The sequence below is a fragment of the Chenopodium quinoa genome, unplaced genomic scaffold, assembly GCF_001683475.1.
Source record: "Chenopodium quinoa cultivar QQ74 unplaced genomic scaffold, ASM168347v1, whole genome shotgun sequence".
Classification (NCBI taxonomy): domain Eukaryota; kingdom Viridiplantae; phylum Streptophyta; class Magnoliopsida; order Caryophyllales; family Amaranthaceae; genus Chenopodium; species Chenopodium quinoa.
This window is the reverse complement of record NW_018745275.1, coordinates 364,236-385,677: the sequence shown is the minus strand read 5'-3', so window position 1 is coordinate 385,677 and position 21,442 is coordinate 364,236. Positions and strand designations below refer to the sequence as shown.

The following is a 21,442-nucleotide window of genomic DNA, read 5'->3' as shown; positions in this document are numbered from 1 at the left end:
AGAGAACTAGTTTCTAGGACCCGCCATTTGAGGAGGTTAGAAGGTTCTAGAGAAGAAACCTCTAGGCCATTGGGAGCCCTATAAATAGAGCCTCCCCCTTCATTTTTTGCATCATCCAAGCATTTTGTAAACACTCACATTCTCAAGCAATCAAAGTTTTCTTAACTTACTCTCTTGTGCTTCCTCTTACTTACTTTCTCACTTACTCAAGCTTTCGTTGCCTTCTGTGCTAGAAGCAATACTCGGGGTTAAGCCTTGACTAGTAGCCTTAAAGAAGAAAGTTAGTGGGCGCGGATGCACAAAACTAGGGGGATTAGTCAGCATGGGACAATGTGCTCCCTAATTACTTTTCTCTAACTTATTTTGTATTGACATTCATGATGAATTGCAACAAATAATGGATTATGTTTGGCAAAATAAAGAATTCTGGTGTCATTAATCGAAATATCACGACACAAATTATAATAATTCAACCAAACAACACATCAATTTCAACACCAACTAATACTCTATTTTCATGAAATTATGAAAATAAGACAAATAACCAAATACATGTATTCAGCACAGGGTAGAAATTGAGTTTCAAAATTTACCAAAGTACAATTTAAAGAATGTCTTGTGCCAATTGATTGCCTAGGATTTTAGGATTGGTTTATGTTTTCTTCCTCGTTTATATACATTGGTGTTATTCAAGGAGTAGTAAGTAGTAATTTTATTAATTGGGGGAGGGGGTAATGGGTGAATTATAATAAAGGGGGCATTTTCTTAGTACAGTAAAATAATTATGTAGATGAGAGAAAATTAAAAAAAGAGGTGAAATTTGTTAAAAATATTAAAATAATAATATGCTTTTCGGCAAAATCACCGGTCTCCGATATCATTTATGACATTTTATGCACCAACCTTAATAGTGTGTGATGTAGATGCACTTGATTAAGGTTGTGCTATTCTTTGCACAGTACCTATAGTTGGTGCTATTGAGGCCAATTTTGCTTAAAAAAATGTAGTGTAAGTGGAATTAGAAGGAGATAGAATAATAAAATACTTGTAGTAGATACTTACCAAATAATGAAGTGGTGCAATTATTATGAAAATAGACGTTAAAAAAAATAAATAAATAAATAAAAAATTGTTGCGATTCTTTTGAAACGAATATCAAGGGAAATTATTGCGATTATTATGAAACAGGGAGTAATAAAATACTAAAACTAATAAAATGCTTAAAACACTGTGTCGATCAAATTATGTTAACTAAATAGGGACAAATGGAGTAATAATATATCATTTCCTCCATTTTGTAATAATTGCAACATTTTTCTACCTATCTTTCCTAACTAGTTTAGCTTCCGTGCTACGCACGGTAATCAACTCCAAAAATATCATCTTAAATTAATTATATGTAACAGTTAAAATTGAAAAAATAAAAGTAAAACAAATAGGGTCAAACACGACATTTGGACTTTATTAATGCAGTTACATGTTTCCTTCTTTTATCATTATTTACTAATTCATTCTCTTTGGTTTTAATCATCTTAAAAAAATTGTCAATTGGTGATATTATTTTTTTGTCATCTAAAAAAATGCCGGACAAAAGTTGTTGCCCCTAAAAATCATCATTTTTCTAATACGTATTGAAATGATTGAAGCTATATTATAGTAATAATTATTTTAAAAAAATTGCATATATATATATATATATATATATATATATATATATATATATATAGGATCATATGAGACCACCTCCCTTATGTGAGAACCCTATTTTATGTGAGGACATATTACAACCGTTGGATCAACTACATCCAAGGGTCATAATACAACCCGGTAAAACAAACAAAACAAAGAAAATTTATTTCAAAATTTATTTCCTACGTTTTTTTCTCTCTCCTTCTTCTTTTTCGCTCATTTTTCTTTCTCCTCCTTCAATTCAACGATGTTCTACTCTGCTGCTCTCTGATTTTTCATCACAACTTCTTCAATCTTCATCAATTTTTCGTTAATGTGAGTCTATTGTTTATACATTTGCTGTTTTTCAATTAATTTTAGGTTACATTCATTGTTTTATTTTCGTTTTGATGTTCGTTTAATTTTTTTTGATTTTAGCTCATTAATTTTAATATGCAATGTGTCGATTATGTTTTATTTTGTTATTTTTTGTTGATTTTAGTTTTATTTTCGTTTTCTTGAGTGATTATCCAGTAAATTTTAGTTTTATTTTGCCTGAATTTTGGTTTTACTAAGTGTTCTTGTTTTGGTTTTGTATTTGCGATATTATGTTTTTTTGTTGCGATTTTTGCTTGATTTTGTTGCGATTTTTGCTTGATTTTCGTTTTGCTTTTCGTTTAATTTGTTCTCATTTTAGCTCATTAATTTTAGGTTACTTTGTGTCGATTATCTTTTAGTTTGTTTTTTTTTTGTTGATTTTAGTTTTTTTTCGTTTTTTTTTTAGTAATTATCAAGTTATTTTTAGTTTTATTTTCTCCGAATTTAGGTTTTTACAAGTCTTCTTGCTTTGGTTGTGTATTAATTTTAGGTTACTTTTTGTCGATTATCTTTGAGTCACTAGTGACCATGACTCTGTTCAACTGTGTGTCTGAGTGTATATTGACTCAAGGCTGGGTCCCAAGGGGCAAGGTAGTCAAGGTACTTAAGGCTGCTGATGGTGATATTGTTTGTGCTATTATGGAATTGACCACCTGATAAGTTTGTGTTCTCTTCTTTTGCGTTTTTTGGTGCTTAGTTAGTCATTAGTGCTGGGTGCTGGATAACTCTGGGTCACTTTGTCGTATACTCTGGTAGTAACTTTAGTCCTAGCATTCTTTCCTTACCATGAATTCTTACTACAATCTTCTTAATTTCTCAATGATTAATGTTGCTCTATTCCATGCTTTGTGTACTTGGGTCAATCTTTATGGGTGTCTTCTTTCGTCTGTATATTCCTGTACCTTGCTCTTTGCAGGTTTTTAAACTGGTTCATTCTGTACCTTGAACGTTTAATGTAATGATTTTGCCCAGAACTGAATTTGGGGTGGTTTGTTTCATGTAAATAGTGGGAGCGTTGAATGTGTTATATTATCTAACCGGTAAAGTCGATGGTTCCGAGTCTTTTGTAAGGTCCTCCATGATGTGTAATTGCACCTTTATGTCATGTAGTCTACCTAACCTGCTGAATTTTGTTTAATCTCCTGACCTTACTGAGCTTTTTTGCTTGAAATATTACATCTCTGTAACACATGTAGCTGTTTATATTTTTATTGCAATCTAGAGCGCTCTATCACTATTCACTAGTTGTTACACTACCTTTCCATCATATTCCTTTCGGGAAAGGGCTTCTGGGACAATATAGGCCGGTGTTCCTACCGTCGATTTTGGTTGAGAATGTAGCACTGCAGACTATTATAATTAACAAAGATTAGTCATGATTAGTAATTGATTATAAACAACATGATAGATTCAGAGGAGTTTCCCTGCCTTAGAGTAGCCAAAGTCGCAGGTTTTGAGACGCGATTCTAAACTGCCATCTAAGAGAGTGTTTTCCAGCTTAAGATCTCTATGACAAATTTGCTGCATTCAGGAAAAAAAAGCATTATTAGCCTTGTTTATGTGTATAAAAAGCTTAATTCATTTGAAATTAAGCTTTAATAACAGAACACAAATCTAATATCAGAGAATAAATATAATGAAATGTACTCCATAATTACTCATTCTCTCCTGTTTGTTTTGTCATTATGGTCTTGTAGTAAATGGAATTTACTCATTTAAGTCTACTGATACAAGGTCTATCCAACATTGGGGGAAATTACAATCAAAGTACACTCATCCACATTTTAGGAACACACTATAGCCACAGTTGGGTTTATGGTTGGTTCATCACTTTGATGCTTACACATGCTCTTTAAACATTCCAGATTTTGAACCTTTTTGTATCACTGAAGAGCATGTGCATCAAGTACTTGGGCTGCCAATGGGTGGCATAGAAATTGACAAAAAATAATTTTTCCAGAGATAAGAGAGTGATTCAGCAATGGAAGAAGCAATTCAAAAGCAACTCACTCTCTATCAAAATAGGGGAGCTGAAAGAGTTTCTGAAAGAGCATAACTCAACTAGTCTTATGTTCAAAAGGAACTTTGTAGTGCTATGCGTTTCTACATTGATAGATGGTAAACTTTTTATTTTTATTTTGCTTATTTTTAGTTAAAGTTAGCACTTAGCAGTTGTGTGCTATATATAGCAATTATATTATCTAAGTTGTTGGTCATATATGTATAGAATCAGTTACTTGAAACTATACATCATTAGATAGAGACTGTTGACACTTTCAGAATAAGATATATATATATATATATATATATATATATATATATATATATATATATATATATATATATATATTTATATTTTGTTCTATGTATTTATCTTTTGGGCTATCTTAGTAGTTTGTATAATTTGTTGGATTATTGTTGTTAGTCAATGATGAGATGGGTGAACAAATTTGGAATAGGATTTGGTACATACTTCATATTAACATACTTGTCAAAAAATTTCAAGTTATATTATAAATTAATTATATCATCGGGAAAAGGTGGAGAGTCAACATCGTGGTTTTAAATTTTATAGGAGTTTTCTCATTTTCAATTTTGTTTGCTTATTTATATTATATTTTGTTCATTTAAATTTCCTTTTGCTCATTTTTCTTTTGTTTTGCTCATTTTTTTGTCAGGGAAACAAAATGTGAATATCAATTCTGATATTCTCACATTTCTTTCTGATGTTGATAAAATAAAGGACTTGAGTTGGTGCAAGTATATCCTTGATTCACTTGTGAAGGCCAAGCTTTTCTGGGAAGAACGTCAAACTCGTTCTTTTCCTGGGTCTTTACTGTTTCTTATGGTATTACTTTAATATTGTTGTTTTTTTAATGTAGTATTTTTTACTTATTTGTTGATTTTTAATTTACTAATTATTTTTTCTTACTTGTTTGTAGTTATTTTATGTATTAATTGTTATTTGTTTAATTTTAATGTACTAATTTTTTCTATCTAACTTGTTTGTAGCTTTTATACGTTGATCAGTTTGTCATTGAGGAAGTTAGAGCCAAACGAGAAACTCCAGTTCTCAACGGTTGGACAACCAATATGTTTTCAAGTCGTGAGAAATTGGAAATTTTTAAGGGGAGGCTTGTAGTTTTTGATAAAAATCAGAAGCTTGTTGGTCCTTCTGGCAACAAACAACCAAAAATGGTATTTCACTTGTAACCAATACTTAGTTTTTCTATGTCTTTGGCATTGCTTGAAGAATTGAATTGGAACAAACCTTGATTTTAGGAAAATGATGCAATGTGGTGCTCTTTATAGAACATTAATTGACCTCCTAAATCAGTAAAAAAATATTTGCTCATTTGTCAAATGAGCAATTATTTTTTGCTCATTTATCAAATGAGCAATTATTTTTTGCTCATTTGATACTCTGTGATTTGGATGAAAATTACACAATTACCTTTTTTTTTTGCTTGATTTTAGGAACAATCTGATCCAATTCATACAAAAAATGAAGAAATTGAACAAGATCCGAAGAAGGTATTTATATGATTTTTCTGGAAACTTATATTAATTTGCTCATTTTTATATGACTTTGCTCATTTTTTGTTTTTGTTTTTTTTTCTAAATTTTTGTTATTTTTTACTTAATTTGTGAATTTGTATTGTTGTTTTGTGAATTTGGGGATTGCCGTGCGATGAAAGAGTAGGGGGTTAAAAGGTTGGGGGTGTGCGAGTTGTTATGAGGTGAGGGTGACTTTCATGGTGAATATCCTTTGAGTTGTGCATATTAATTGAATCCGATATCATTTTTTTTTAACTATCAGCATATATCTAGTTAATTTAGCCTCTATGATTTTGAAGATTAGGGTATTTTGGGTTGTTCTCTATACTGAACTCATTGTATAATATCTTGGATTGGACTATTTCTGTTGCTTCTGCTTACTGGTTTGTTAAGTTCATTTGTGCTACTTAGTTAATATCCAAAATTATAGTTATGCCTTGTTAAAATGTCTTTGATTTGCCTTTAGCATATAATTTTTAAATTGTTTAAATGCTGAAAATGTCTATTCTTTAGAACTTGAATATGTCATAAGAGGTTTGTGGCTTTGGCATATAACTATGGATGTCCCATATGTAGCTTACCTGTCCTACCCTTGTACCATATTAGTGTCAGACTTCTGCCCAGACCTTGTAAAATAGTGATTTGTGCCTCCTCCCCTAAGCTAACCTATGAAAATTTGTCTGAATCTACATCATAATTATCAGCCCAATCCGTATCCTCCCTAAGATACATCTTCTGGTTGTATCTTAGGGAGGATAGGGTTAATATCACATTTCTGTACCACATTTCTTTGCTCATTTTACATCTACTTTGCTCATTTCATATTCACTTTGCTCATTTCATATTTTCTCTTTTCAATTATATTAACCTTATTATGTATTTTTTTTATAGAAATGTCTTTTGGAGCTTGCAACAGCATATACAAATCTAGTCTTGGCATACATGGATTTCAGTGGAAAAACATGAAACTGCTGTTAAGTATTTTCCAAACAATGAGAAGATTCAAGAGCTGAAGGAAGATGCAATGACTGTTTGTGATGAGCAAAAGATGAGCTCTAAAGCTTTGACTGAAGATATTCCTCTCTCATTTAGCCAAGATGCACAGTATTGGCAAGATCAGCTGTAATTGAAGTTTGGGATAGGTTTTCAAAGATTTCAAGCAATGACAAGCATGTTGAATCTACAATTAATGCTAGGGTTGATCATCTGATTGAATCAGAACCAATTGATGTTACTAAGATTGCTGCTGAATGTGTTCACATAGCAAGTGGTATACCTGATGTTGAAGTTCCTTCTGTTATCATACAGCCTAAGGTTGCAGAACATGTGTTTAAAAAACTTGGAGAGTCAAGTATAAGATATAGTTTAAGAATTTCAGTTGCCAAAGGATGTGGAACTCCTTCATTCAGCTTAGGAATCTCTTCTCAAGAAATTGATTCTCAGGAGAAGTCCCCTGGCATTGCACCTACTGATGAACGTGTAGTTGCTCCTGTCAGTGCACAAGTTGGTGCTTCTAAATCAACTGTTGATGTTGTTGCTGATGATGCTGATGCTGATTTTGTGAATGCTCAAGAAGATCCAATTACGCTTAAGAGAAAAGGAGATGTTGAAAATGAGAGTTGTATTCCAAAGAAGCGTAAAGTGCAACCATCGTTGCAGATAAGATCTCCTTTTAAGTCTCGGATTATCAACATATATACACCATTAACAGCAATTTAGAAAGGTGTTATGGATTCATTTTTTCATGAGAAGAAAAATCGTTTGTAAGTATTTATTCAATTTTTTTCAGTTCTGGAAATTTTGGCAACTGACTTTATTTTTCTTTCTTATAACAAGTCTAGCTCTATATTCTCACTTTACATATCTACGATTGAAATTATTTTAACTTCCCTAAATCTTATATGTAGTGATGCAAGGTTTTTATGCGAGGGTGAGCCTGATACTGAAGTAATGCTATTTCAACTTGAAATGCTAAAAACTCAAAGCAAAATTCATGGCGATATCATTAATGCATGGTCTAATGTTCTGAATTTTAATGAGCAATATAGAGATATCAATTCTAGTGGACGTTTCTTTTTAGGTCTTAATGCAGTTGTAAGTTCAACTCGTTCATTTTATTTTGTTTTATTTTGTTCATGTTCACTTTGCTCATTTCATATAATTTTTTTATATTTGAATGTAGATGTTGTTTTGTATTTGAAAAAACTATTATTAGTTCTTTGCTCATTTGTCAAATGAGCAAACTATTCAATGCTCATTTGTCAAATATTCTTGTTCATTTGTCAAATGAGCAAAAAATAAATACTAAACTAATTCAAGTCTCTTATTGGATACTAAATAACATAAAATCTTTTGATAAAATATTTGAAATACAGAACTAATTTAAGAAATTTGCCTATTATAGTTATCTTCAAGGCATAATCATGTCATGGTTGTTTGTTTGCACTTTGTAGCGTATTGTCTTGCGTTTGCTCATTTATCAAATGAGCAATTAATTTTTGCTCATTTGTCAAATGAGCAATTAATTTTGATAACAATATAAATTCTGACTTCCTTTGTCCAAAAAGTAGCCGATTTAAGAAATTGATCAATGTCCCTAGCAAATAGAAACAAATGATGTGTTATGAACTTCTAATAAAAATTTGGGAAATTTCCATTGATAGCGTTGTATTTTACACTTTTCCCATCGCTAGCATTAAAGTTTTAAAAAATCCCAAAAGTAACTATATACTTTAAGAATTGTCTTAAACATAACGTTAGTAGCTAATTAGAAGTTAAAGGGCCATTAGTTTCTATTATTTCACTAACCAAGGTTAATTATTGGAGAATAGTTTAACAATCAGGTCTGAATTTTACAATGCAACGTATTTTGGTCTAATTATCTAACACTGATTTTGGTCTGAATCAATGTATAATCAGTGTTTATGAGTTGTATTATGGTCTAATTTTGGTCCTGCACAATTCAGACTCTTATTTATGACCTGTATTATGGTCTGAATCAGTGACGAGCGAGAATTCACAGACACGTTGCATCTATAATTCTATATATTCTATGTACATCCACCACACTGCCTCACTGGATAAATGTGGAGAGCAGGTTGTAAGTGTTCAGAAAATGAGTCCTAGTTCACTAAGCTATTAGGAATTCCTCAATCAAGATTAGCAAATGAATTTTCGTTGTATGAATTTTGGAAAGCCAGCAAACTAATGTATTCAGAACTCATGATATATGCCACAATCATTATATATTAAAGCATGAACTATCATATATCAGATCAATCTTATTCTTTTTAAAATATTAAAAGAACAAGATTAAAGCATAAACTAGCATTAGCATGAACTAACTTTCATATATTATAGCATGACCTTTAATTACATTCGTAATTTTCATGGCAGATATCCGTGTAAGCACAAATGAGACTGATAAAATAAAGCTTAAACCAAAGGTCTTAATTCTTTAAGTTTCTGATGCTATCTGATAACTAACATTCTGCATGTTCTGTAATTACATAAATAATTGAATGATAGCAGCAATTAATTTTTTGCTCATTTGCCAAATGAGCAGTTATTTTTTTGCTCATTTGTTAAATGAGCAAAACATTCACTTGCTCATTTGTAAAAAAAATTCAATTTACTCATTTTATATGACTTTTCTCATTTCATATTCACTTTGCTCATTTGTTATTTACTCTTTTCATTTATATTCATCTTATTTATATATTTTTCTTTATGTATTTTTTTAGGATTGCCTTTTTCAATACGAAAGTGATCGTGCTCAAGAAAGGAATAAAATGTTTTGTGAGGTTGTGGAGTTGGAATTCAGCAAAACAATCATCCCAAAGAAAGATATTGAGCTTTTCTTTTTCCCAGTATTTGAAAAGGATCATTATTATCTGGTATGTTTTAACACCACCACAGACTGTGGTACAATTGAGGTTATTGATTACAGTGAAGGTCCTTGAGAAAATAAGAAACTGCTTAAAAATCTGGTATGTCTTCTGCCACTTCTTCTTCATCATCAATATCCTCATTGATGCCTGTCATATTGTAACCAGATTCCTTATTCATGTCTCCTCTCATTATATCACTGGTACCCTAACCCTTTCAGGATTCTCCTCTGAATTTCTCCTTTCTCCCATAACAAGAAAATACACACACACACACACACACTCACGCACACAGACACACACACACACACACACACATGCACACACACACACACACACAGGCACACACACACACACATACACACACGCACACACACACATACATACACAGGCACACACACACACATGCACACACACACACGCACACACACATGCACACACACACACACGCACACACACATACACACATACACAAGCACACATACAACCTGTAATAGAATCTGAAATCAGATTCTGAAATTAGTTTCTGGAATCAGAATTGTGTAATGTGTGGGTAGGTTTGTGTGGGTAGGTGGCAGTAATGGCTCAAGATTTTGTTAGATTATTTTAAAAAATTGATTTGAGTTTAGTTGTTTATCTTGATCTTGTTTAGCTTATTCTAACTATATTTGTTCCACCTGTTTTTTTTCTTATTTTAACTTATTTGTTCATTTTCAGAAAAGTGCATTTTCATATTTCATGAATGGTGAAGGAAGTATACAAGTGTTGTTTTGTCAAAACAGATCAAGTCTATGGAGTCTGTCGTGGTTGATTTACCTTGGAAGTCTTCAGATGATCATCATTTGCATTGCGGCGTTGCAATGATGAGGCATATGGAAACATATATGGGTTGGCAAAAGTGAAATTCAGGTTTAAAGAAAAATAATGTAAGTCTTTCACATTTCATGCTTGTTGTTGCAACTTATAGTCTTTCACATTTAAAGAAAAATAATGTAAGTCTAACCAGAAAAAGTCTAATTGCAATTTTTATAATTTGCTTCTTCTAGAATGAGAAATCTGCACTTTTTAGGTTAAAATTTGTGAGCAGCTTGTTGATATACATTCATGAAGCCATTACTTACCCTATACTTACTCTGAATTATTACTTCATTTTTTCTCTTTGCAGGACATAATTATTGAAAAACTTCGTTTAAAGTATACCCTCTCAATTATTTCAAGTGAAGTAAATACTATTAAACCTGTTAAACAAGTTGTCCAACAGAAAAAAAAGGCTGAGGAAGCAAGTGATGCTGAAGAAAGCTAGGGGCAGCAATCCAAGAGCAATTAACGGAGAGAATTGAAGACTGAAGTTAATCAATTGTTCTTAGGATTTGTATAGGTTTTGTATAGAACAATAGAAGTGTTAGTTTTATGATGTTCTTAATAGGACAAATGTGATAAATGTTCTTAGTTGATCAAATGTTTTTGTGATGTTGTTAGGATTTTCTAAGTATAACTTTTGCTATGTCAATGTAATGGATATCATTTTCTATCTTATTAACTAAGTTGTTGGTCATTTGTTAAATTGCTAATTAACTATTTTCTCATTTGACAAATAAGCAACTAACTATTTGCTCATTTGACAAATGAGCAACTAACTATTTGCTCATTTGACAAATGAGAAACTAACTATTTGCTCATTTTTTAAATGAGCAAAAAATTAATTGTTCATTTGCCAAACAGTATATAATTGTTCATTTGCCAAATGACCAAATAAATATTTGCTCATTTGACAAATGAGCAACTAACTATTTGCTTATTTGCTAAATGAGCAAAGAAATGTTTCCTTATTTTTTAAATGAGTAACTAATTATTTGCTCATTTAAAAAATGAGCAAACTAATGCTTACTCATTTCACAAATGAGCAAAGAAATGGTTGTTGATTTAATGTATTATTAAAAGGAATGTTTACTCATTTGACAAATGAGCATTAACTATTTGCTCATTTCAACAAAATTAAAAACACAAAATGCTAAATCTTATATTTATATAAAAATATTAACTTTTATATTTGTATAAAAGTATCATTATACAAATATCAGCATATATCTAGTTAATTTAGCCTCTATGATTTTGAAGATTAGGGTATGTTGGGTTGTTCTCTTTACTGAACTCATTGTATAATATCTTGGATTGGACTATTTCTGTTGCCAAGGACATTAGAATAGCTTTGGTATAATTACATGTGTGTATGATAAATAACAGAGCTTGCAAAATATTTTCTCATTTCAACAAAATTTAAAACACAAAATGCTAAATCATACATTTATATAAAAATATTAACTTTTATATTTGTATAAAAGTATCATTATACTTTGTTTGGACAATTTCTAATATCATGATGACTCAATTCACCACAACCTCTACATAATCTCTTCTTTTTCTAGTTTTGTTCTACAACCTTTTCTTTTTCTCCCTTCAGCCTTTTTGCACTTCTACCTCTTGTTTCAACATTTGGCACATCAATCTCAGCCCCTTTCTCTTTTGAAGTCTCTACATTTGATACATGAATTCCAGTCCCTTTATTCTTTGAAATTTTTGGAGGTTTGAGAATTATTTCAGTTAGCACACTAGCTCTAATCAATAGCTCAATGTCTTGTCCTTTGTTGTTTGCACTTCCTGTTGTTTCATTATTCCTTGCAATCCTCTTAGCCTCCAAATCCTTTCTTATTCCTTGAAGATTTATCACAAGATCTTAAATATCTTCATCATTGCCTTCTGCCAAACTTACACAAGTGTGTATCTCTGACCATAAATCATTTAACAATTTTTTTTGTCAATTAAATTAGCACATTGCTCCAACAGGTTTCCACCCAAGTTAAAAATTGGTTTTTTCAGTGCCATAGTAGTCCATCTGTGTAGCATATACTGCTCAGGAATGGTTTCAAACCTTTTTGCTTTCCAAACCCAAATCATATGTCTACATGGAATTCCTTGTCTATAAAATAGCTTGCAAGAACATGTGGTGTCATAGTTAGTTGGATTAAACACAACATCAAATGTTCTAATCCGATTTCCTTCACTTACTTTTGCAACTTCCAATCCATTTTCTTTCTTCAATTCATCAACACCACAAGAAAAACAAGCAATTTCAACCTCATATTGAAATTCATAAAAGACAAAGTTAGTATATAAATGTGAGGCATGCTTTTCTATCCCTAGTGGTGTTTTGCACTCATGATATTTGTGCTTTGAATCATTATCATTCTGACCTTGAGTGTGTCTTTGGGCATCAATTGCAGCTTCATATCTCAAGTAAAACACAACAAGTGACACATGAGGATTGATAAAGGAGCAGAAAAAGTTGTTTTCACTTTCGGATCTTGATGTTGTACGCATTATTCCTCCAAGGTACACATCTCTGAAATACGCCGGAATCCACTTGTTCCTTATCTTGTACATATAACCTAACCACTCATGTTCTTCCAAGTGGTATTCAACCATCACCTTGTTCCACCTTTCTTCAAACTCAGCAGGTTCAATTTCAAGATGCCAAACACAAGCATATAATTTTTTTAGGAAACCAGTTTCTTCTTGCATGATTGATTTCTCCACCTTATCTGGTAACTTTTTCATTATGTGCCACATACAGAAGCGATGTTCAGTCTTGTTAAACACACTTTTAACAGCAATTTTCATTGCTGGATCTTGATCTGTAATCATACAATTCGGTTCATTTCCACCCATTGCCTTGAGAAATGATCTGAACAACCACTCAAATGACACTATATCTTCCTTTGCTATGAAACCAGCAGCAAAAGTAATGCAGCTCTTATGATGGTCAACCCCTGTAAATGGAGTAAACACCATGTTGTACCTGTTTACACATACAGATTAAATTTTAAATGATCAAATAACTACACACACACATAAATACACATACACACGTACTTAGACACAGACACACACATGCACACACACACACATACACATACATACACGCACTCACAATCTGTAATAGAATCTGAAATCAGATTATGAAATAAGAATTGTCATCAGCTACTGAAATAATTCAATGCTCATTTGACAAATGAGGAATCAATGCTAACTCAATGCTAATTTGTGAAATAAGCAAACAATTGTTTGCTTTTTTGTCAAATGAGCAAATAATTGAATGCACATTTCTGAAATGAGCAAATAAGTCAATGCTCATTAATGAAATAAGCAAACAGTTATACTAAGTTCATTTAAAACAAAGTTATTAATTTAAGCTATAGTTATAACATAAAAATGAATTGTGATTTTTATGAATTACCTATTGGTTTGGTATGTGGTATCAAAGGATACCATATCACCAAATAGAGCGTAACTCTTTTTACAAAGGGGATCAGCCCATAATGCTCTACGAAGGCAATAATCTTCATTCATCTCAAAATCAAAGAAAAAAGCGCTCCACATTAGCTTTTTGTTGGTAAAGTTATCCGCGAACATTTGAGCATCACTTCCTTGAATGTATGCTTTCAAATCTCTATGAAATTTTTTGAAATCTTGCTTAGATGCACCAATGTTATCATATCCTCCAAAAATTTCCTTCATCATTCGAAAAGTTGTAACAGGACCAATATTCACCTATTCAAAGAACGAAACAGTTTGTCAAATGAGCAAATAATTTAATGCTCATTTTTAAAATGAGCAAACAATTCAATTATTTGCTTGCTCATTTGAACAATTTAATGCTCATTTTTCAAATGATCAAACAATTTAATGCTTATTTTTCAAATAAACAAACAATTAAATACTCATTTTTCAAATGAGCATACTACTTTTATTAGAACATACAAAGAATTCATGAAACATAAGAGACATTGAAAGTCGTACCTTAGAATTATTCACAATTATTTTTTTGTGCAATATGTTCATTTTTCTTCCTTCTTTTTGGAAGAGATTTCAACTAGGTGTATAAAGTGGATGAGTATGTCCCTCATGAAATTGTGACACTATGAATTTGTTATCATCACAATGCTTTATGACAATATGTGCCTTGCACCCAACACGAGTAACGAGTCTCTTCCTTTTGATTGAAGTTTTTTCTTCATTGCTTTCTCCTTCGTTGTTATTTAAATCTTTTTCAACAGTAGGCTTTCTTTTCTCTTTGTATCCTTCTTTATTGCATAAGATATACTGTGATTTCAATTCTTTGCTTCTTCTTTGCCTTTTAGTTGTAGACTTTCTTGTGTTGAATCCAGCAGCAAATGCGTATCTTTTATAAAATTCAAGGCCCTCTTCAAGATTATTAAACTTCATCCCTATAGCTGGTTTCAACTCATTGGGGCATATTGGAAGCCATTCTTTTGTTCCTCCAGGAGTGAGCAAAGGTGCTACTTTAGGAGAAACTACTATTGTAGGAGTAGTTGCCACATTTGTGATTGTACTAGAATGACTGTCAAGTTCTTCGTTGTTGCTCATCATTTCTGACATTAAATATAATAAAAATAACAGGTTAGTAACAATTCCATAAAATAGACTTAGTTTAGCGGTTGCTCGACCTAAATCTGGTAAACGAGGAGAGTTTAAGGAAGCTCATTAAAAATCTCATATGTGCTGCTGAATCATGTTTTTAACCATACTAATTACTACTTACAGCATAACTCTTACACTTACTCACACACACACATACACACAAAATAATTTCAGAATCTAAATTAGATCTGAAATCAGATTCAGAAATCAGAATTGCAAACTGAAAGATGAGGAGGGAGGGGGAATAGGTTTGTATAAAGAAGTGTAAGAAGGGAGTGTGGATGGTGTGCAGGAAATAGACCAAGAAAGAAGGGGGGTGGGGCTTGTGTGCAGGCAAGAAAACCAAGGAACTCGACGCTTTGATAGCAGAAACTAGATGATTTGAAAAGGAGTAAAACTTGATAATGCTACCCTTCACTATGATTTGAAAAACCTAGCATATATAGCATTCAGTATAGCATATTTGCCTACAAAAACCATACATTCTTAGACACACACACACACTCTAACACATGCACTCTTACACTCACTTACACATACACACACACACACACAGTAATTTCATATTATCACAGCACACAGAAGTGCTCAATCTAAGAAGCACAACCACTTGCTCATTTGATAAATGAGCAACTAAATATTTGCTCATTAGCTACAGCTACCTCTTTCACTTTCACTGCTTCTGCAACTCATATTAATGAGATGAATCCCATTTCTCACCCTCTATCTTACACTGTATAATCACCACCACCAAACTCTCTCTCCTTCCTCCACCCATGTCCATGTACCTTACCACCACCAATATCACCACCACAACCTGTCTCACTCTCACTCCCTCGCCACCGCCCCTGTCCCCTACACCCTACCACCACCACCATTACCAACTTATTTTGCTCATTTGCTCCTTTTTATATTTGCTCATTTTTTTTTTGGATTTGCTCAATTTAATTATGTTTGCTCATTATATGTTTTTTATATTATTACAAATATTTAGGTTTGCTCATTTTCAATTCATTTTCTCATTTTAAATTTGATTGCAAATTTCCAATTTCTATCAAATTAATCAAACTTAAATTTGATGAGTACAATTACAATTTTACAACAAATTTAAAAGATTAATTCTATGAGTACGACGAAAGTAGTCATACAATATCATACTTTGTATATATATAAAATTAACATTATATTATATTTTTACCTCAAAAATCAAAAATTATCATGCAATTAACATGCAATTCAATAACCTGGTGATTGATGCAATTAAATATGCAAATTAATAAGAATAGAACAAACCAAAAAATCAAAAATTATCATCCAATTAACATGCAATTCAATAACCTGGCGAATTTGATTTGTAGCAGCGATTGCAATTGCGATTAGTAATATAGCGCAAGGCGAGCAAGGTCGGTGTGAACTTGCTTATGATTACTTTGATGAAGCAATTTGAAGCAATTCAAGGCGAGAAACATTGTTACTGATTAGGCGCCATTGATGAAGCTCGTGGTGGAGAGAGAAGTTAGTTAGCTAGGTGGAGAAAGATGACAGTTAGGTGTGATTTAGGAGTTTTATGTGATTAATCACATGCGTTGGATTGAATACAATTTGATGGCTGAGATTGTTCTCACATATAGGATGTGTTCTTACATAGAAGGTGGTTCTCACCTGATCCCGACACTATATATATATATATATATATATATATATATATATATATATATATATATATATATATATATTTAGGTAGTATTAATGTAATATGCAACGTAATTAATACAATACATTTTTTGTTAGGCTTTAATTTAATTTTTTTAATATATTGTATAGATTTTTCACATATATTTAGGTAGTATTGATGTAGTATGAAACATAATTAATACAACACGTTTTTTGTCAGGCTTTAATTTAATTTTTTTTTTAATATATTGTATAGATTTTTCACATTCTTTCCGGTTTGTGAATGATATGGTTGACTTATATATATTGTTATTAACTTAATATGCTCCACCTTTTCAATTGTTTTCCTTAATTTCCATAAATAAAAGATAGGAGAAGAAGAAAAGAAAAACAAAAAAAGGCGGGAAATTTTTTCATAAGGTAATAAGAAGTGTCATTGATTATTCGCCTTTAGTATAGGTTTATAGATATTTGCAAGACTTCCTTATTTGGTAAGGATCCGCTACTACTTTATTATTTTTCTATCTTATCACCCCCATTTACACTATTTTTTTCCCAGCTCGTTCTGTGTGTGGGCAGGCCACATCATGTGGCCGCTTGAAAAAGAACAAAATAACTCTAATGACACTGACTAAGTAACCCTTATAACACTAATCAAGTAACCCCAATTACACTGACGAAATAACCTCTGTAACACTGATGAAGCAACCCCTATAACACAAACGAAGTAACTCCAGCTCCGTGATGGCTGGCCACACGGTGTGGCCAACAACATATAAAAATTTGTATTTATTTTACGGAAATTTTGATTTTTATCACCACAAAAAAAACACGAAACTGGTTTTTAACACACCAAAAAAAAAGTTTATTTTAACACCTCTAAAATTTTAAAAATTGGCTTGTACCACCACTTAACTAATTCATGGATAAAAACTTGTTAGTGGGGCCATAATGCCTATGTGTCAACATATTATTGGTCCAAAATAATATAAAAAAAACAAACACACTAAAACTAACCTAGCCACCCTACCCCTATCGCCGGTAGCGCGTCACCCTTAAACCCTTGTTTCTAGCCTCGTTCACCCCCTCCCCTTCCCCCTCCCCAAAAATAACAGCCCTCCACAATGGCTCCTAATTACGACCACCGCTTTTTCATACCCCCTAAAAATGGCTACCAAAAACGGCCTCTAGCAGTTGAAATCGGCCGGTTTAAGGTTGAAGTGGTTGATTTCGACCATAAATCGGTCGATTTTAACCGTTAGTGGCGATGCTATTGGGCGATTTTTGGTGGTTTGAAAAACGAATGGCTGTTTTTGGTGGTCGTTGGGGAAGGGCTAGTGAATTTGAGGATGGGACAAGGGAGGAGGAGGAGTTTCCAATGGCTGGGGCTGCGAACGGGAGTGTTAGGGTGGGGCTGTGGTGGCGGCGCGCCGTCGGCGGTAGGGGTGGGATGGCTTGGTTAATTTTAGGGTTTTTGGTTTTTTTTTAAATTTTTTTTTCTTTTTTTCTAAACTAATAATATGGTGACACGTGGAACAATGAACCCCCACTTAACGACTTTTTAAACGGAAACTATTAAGTGGTAAAATCAAATTTTTTAAATATTCAGTGGCGTTATAATAAACTTTTTTTTGTAGTGTTAAAACCATTTTCGTGTTTTTTTTCAGGTGTTGTAAACCAAATTTTCCTTATTTTAATTATTATTTTTCTCTCCTACTTACAATTGAATAAATTCCCACTAACAATATTTTATATTAGGAAATTTTGTCAAAAAAACCTTTTAGAGCAACCTTTTTGTTTAAGAAAAAATAAAAAAATTTCTTGGCAATTTAAAACTTTATTGTAAATTTTCGTTGTTGAAATAGCCAATCCTAACTTTCTAACATTGGCTGACATTTTTCCGGCGTTGACCCCCCATGTGTAGTTGACACGCTCTTTTTTTTTTTTTTAATTTTTGTTTTAATTTTTTATTTATTAAAAAAAAAGAAACTAATTCCCACCCTCTTTCTTCTATTCCCCTCCTTTTGGCATTTAAACTCTTCTCTCTCTCTCATTAATTGACCAATGTCTCTCAATCGAAGGTCGTTCAATTCGACCAAGGTACTTTTTTTATTTTTATTTTTTTATTGCATTTAAAGACTTTACCAATTAAGTTCAGCCAAGGTAATTGTTAAACTTTTACCTAATTTGTGCGTAGTTCATCTCTTTGAAGGTTTTCAAAAAAATTAGGGTTTGTTGCCCCTTTTTGCTCTAATTACTATAGTTTTAGTATAATTGGTCCCCCAAGTACTTTTCGAAGAAGATGACGGAACACTCATCTTTGCTTTATCCTTAGCCATGGCTGAGCAATTGCAGAAATTATTAGTTTTAAATTTACAAAAATGGAAAGAAATGAATTTTATAAACATCATCAATTAAATATTTATTGTATTGGGTAGGGTGTCAATTGATTCTATTTCACATCTTCCTTTATGACGGAGCATGCCTCATGGCATAGAAGGTTGAAGGCGATTAATTGCCTCGATTGAAGATTTCTATGAGAGAAGGGTTTAAATGAGAGGGAGCAATGGGGTAATTAGAAGGGAAATAGAAGAAAGGGGTCGGTATAGTAAAAAGAAGAGCACATAAGCTGCACATGGGGGGTCAACGTCAGAAAAAATTCAATCAACGTCGGAAAGTTAGGATTAAATGTCCTAAATAAAATAAATTTTAGACCAATTTCACTTTTGTTACCACCAAAAGACATGCATCACAGTTTTGCTACCCCTCCAATATATATATATATATATATATATATATATATATATATATATATTTTTTTTTTTTTTTGCTACCACACAAAAACACATTGTTAAAATTTGCTACCACTTAACGGAATCTGTACGGATTCCGTTAAGTTTATAAAAAAAAAATTAAAATGTTTAAAAAAAAAAAAAAAAAAAAAAACCCAGCCACCCTCAACTGCCCCATCTCCCGTCAGCCACCATCCCCTCATGCCGGCGGTCGGCGCCCAAAGCTTGGGCCAACGCCGGCGACCCCACCACAGCCCTTTTCCCCCACCAACGCAACCCACCCCCCTCCCTTATTCCTTTCTCGCTGCCCTAACCCCCACCCCGAAATTGAAAAACAACCCTCCCTCCCCATCCCCCCACCGGAATCGACCCCCCTCCCCTTCCCCCACCCTAAATCGACCCCCCCTCCCCTTCCCCCACCCAAAACAACCACCCCTAACCCATAAACACCGCCCCTAAACCACCATAAGCGATAAAACCCGTTTAGGGTGGTTTCGGGCTGGTGGTTTAAGGGTTAGAGGTGCCGGTTTTTGGGTGGGGGAAGGGGAGAGGGGGTCGATTCAGGGTGGGGGAAGGGGAGGGGGGTCGATTCCGATGGGGTGGATGGGGAGGGAGGGTTGTTTTTCGGTTTCGGGATGGGGGTTGGGTCAACAAGAAAGGGATAAGGGAGGGGGGGTGGGTTGCGTGGTGGGGGAAAGAGATTGGGGTGGGGTCGCCGGAGCCGGCCAAAGCATTGGGCACCGGTCGCCGGCGAGAGGGAGGGGGGAGGGTGGCTGACGGGAGGGGGCTGGCTGGGCAATTGAAGGTGGTGGGCTGCAAAGGTGGAGGAAAGGGAGGGGGGAGGGTGGCTGGCTGGTTTTTTTTTTTTTTTTTTTTAATAAACTTAACAGAATCCTAACCCATTCCGTTAAGTGGTAGCAAATTTTAACAATGTGTTTTTGTGTGGTAGCAAAAATAAAATAAAATGGAGGGGTAGCAAAACTGAGATGCATGTCTTTTGGTGGTAGCAAAACTGAAATTGGCCTAAATTTTACAATCATGTTTTAAATTGCCAATAAATTTTCACTCCGTATAAGATTTTTTTTCTGACCAAAAAGTTGCTTAAAGAGGTTATTTCTAACAAAATTTCTTAATAGTACTTTGTATAAAGAATTCTTTTAATTCCCAGCCTATAGTTTTTCCTAAACCTATTATTGCGATTATTCCAAAATAGGGATGTCAATGGGGCGGGGCGGGGCGGATGTTGGCCTTCCCATCCCCATCCCCATCTAAATTTTTTATCCCCATCCCCGCGGCGGGTCTAAAGTTTATCCCCATCCCCGCCCCGACGGGTACAATTCCAAAACCATCCCCGCCCCAACCCCCACTTGGATATCCACCCCCACCTAAGACCCGCCTAATCCCCTCCTCTCAAATACTTAATCCTTCATAATTAATAAAGATTGCAAAAAGAAAAAAATTATTGTTAATATTACACATTTTTTTGTTTATCATATAAGTATATTACAAAGTATTATATTTACTTTTTATTTTACATAATTTTTTTTTATAAAATAATATAAAAGTATATAATTTTATTTTTAAAAATATATGGATGCGGGGATAGGGCGGGTACAATGTGGGGTAGGTGGGGATGGGGCGGGTACGAAGTGGGGCGGGCGGGGCGGGGCGGGTACAACCTAAAATCCACTCCCGCCCCATCACCTATGGCGGGTATGGTGTTTATCCCCATCTCCGCCCCATCACCCGCCAAACCAAGATCCATCCTTGCCCCGTTGGGACGGGTTTTCTATTTGACCCGCCCCACTGACATCCCTATTCCAAAATAAAGGGAGAAAATTTTTAAAAAACGAAGGTTATATATCCGACTAGTTTCAAAACCTTGGGGCTTGGTTCATGCAATCTGCTGATAAACTAGTAGGCCCAATAAGTGTAATTGGCGGGAAAAGCATTATACATGTACTAATTTTCCCGCCAAACTCGTTA

General features: G+C 33.4%; 2 protein-coding genes and 1 long non-coding RNA gene across 3 annotated transcripts; 2 read left to right on the top strand and 1 right to left on the bottom strand.

Moving 5' to 3' along the window:
* Positions 1-4,461: 4,461 nt before the first annotated feature.
* On the top strand, positions 4,462-5,648 carry LOC110711440. The gene is made up of 3 exons (XR_002509360.1): positions 4,462-4,894; positions 5,059-5,244; positions 5,524-5,648. It is a non-coding gene; the product is annotated as an uncharacterized LOC110711440 (long non-coding RNA).
* A 1,679-nt stretch (positions 5,649-7,327) lies between these two features.
* Positions 7,328-9,756, top strand: LOC110711456. Its single transcript, XM_021889829.1, has 3 exons — positions 7,328-7,367; positions 7,521-7,698; positions 9,348-9,756. The coding sequence occupies exons 1-3, from the start codon at positions 7,333-7,335 to the stop codon at positions 9,564-9,566; spliced, it is 432 nt and encodes a 143-aa protein (XP_021745521.1). The 5' UTR covers positions 7,328-7,332; the 3' UTR covers positions 9,567-9,756.
* Positions 9,583-14,939, bottom strand: LOC110711465 (protein FAR1-RELATED SEQUENCE 5-like). Its single transcript, XM_021889845.1, has 5 exons — positions 14,511-14,939; positions 13,786-14,099; positions 12,743-13,347; positions 11,970-12,203; positions 9,583-9,641 (listed from the first exon to the last, which is right to left on the bottom strand). The coding sequence occupies exons 1-5, from the start codon at positions 14,937-14,939 to the stop codon at positions 9,583-9,585; spliced, it is 1,641 nt and encodes a 546-aa protein (XP_021745537.1).
* Positions 14,940-21,442: the final 6,503 nt, after the last annotated feature.

What these genes read in the sequence shown, in the direction of transcription:
- LOC110711456 (XM_021889829.1), top strand. Translation starts at nt 7,333, where the DNA reads ATGGATTCATTTTTTCATGAGAAGAAAAATCGTTT. An exon ending in CATGAGAAGAAAAATCGTTT is followed by an intron (nt 7,368 to 7,520) that starts GTAAGTATTTAT and finishes TAGTGATGCAAG; the next exon opens with GTTTTTATGCGAGGGTGAGC. An exon ending in TTTTAGGTCTTAATGCAGTT is followed by an intron (nt 7,699 to 9,347) that starts GTAAGTTCAACT and finishes GTATTTTTTTAG; the next exon opens with GATTGCCTTTTTCAATACGA.
- LOC110711465 (XM_021889845.1), bottom strand. Translation starts at nt 14,939, where the DNA reads ATGATGAGCAACAACGAAGAACTTGACAGTCATTCTAGTACAATCACA. An exon ending in TGCCCAAAGACACACTCAAG is followed by an intron (nt 12,204 to 12,742) that starts GTCAGAATGATA and finishes TAAATCTTCAAG; the next exon opens with GAATAAGAAAGGATTTGGAG. An exon ending in GCCAAATGTTGAAACAAGAG is followed by an intron (nt 9,642 to 11,969) that starts GTAGAAGTGCAA and finishes ACAATATGACAG; the next exon opens with GCATCAATGAGGATATTGAT.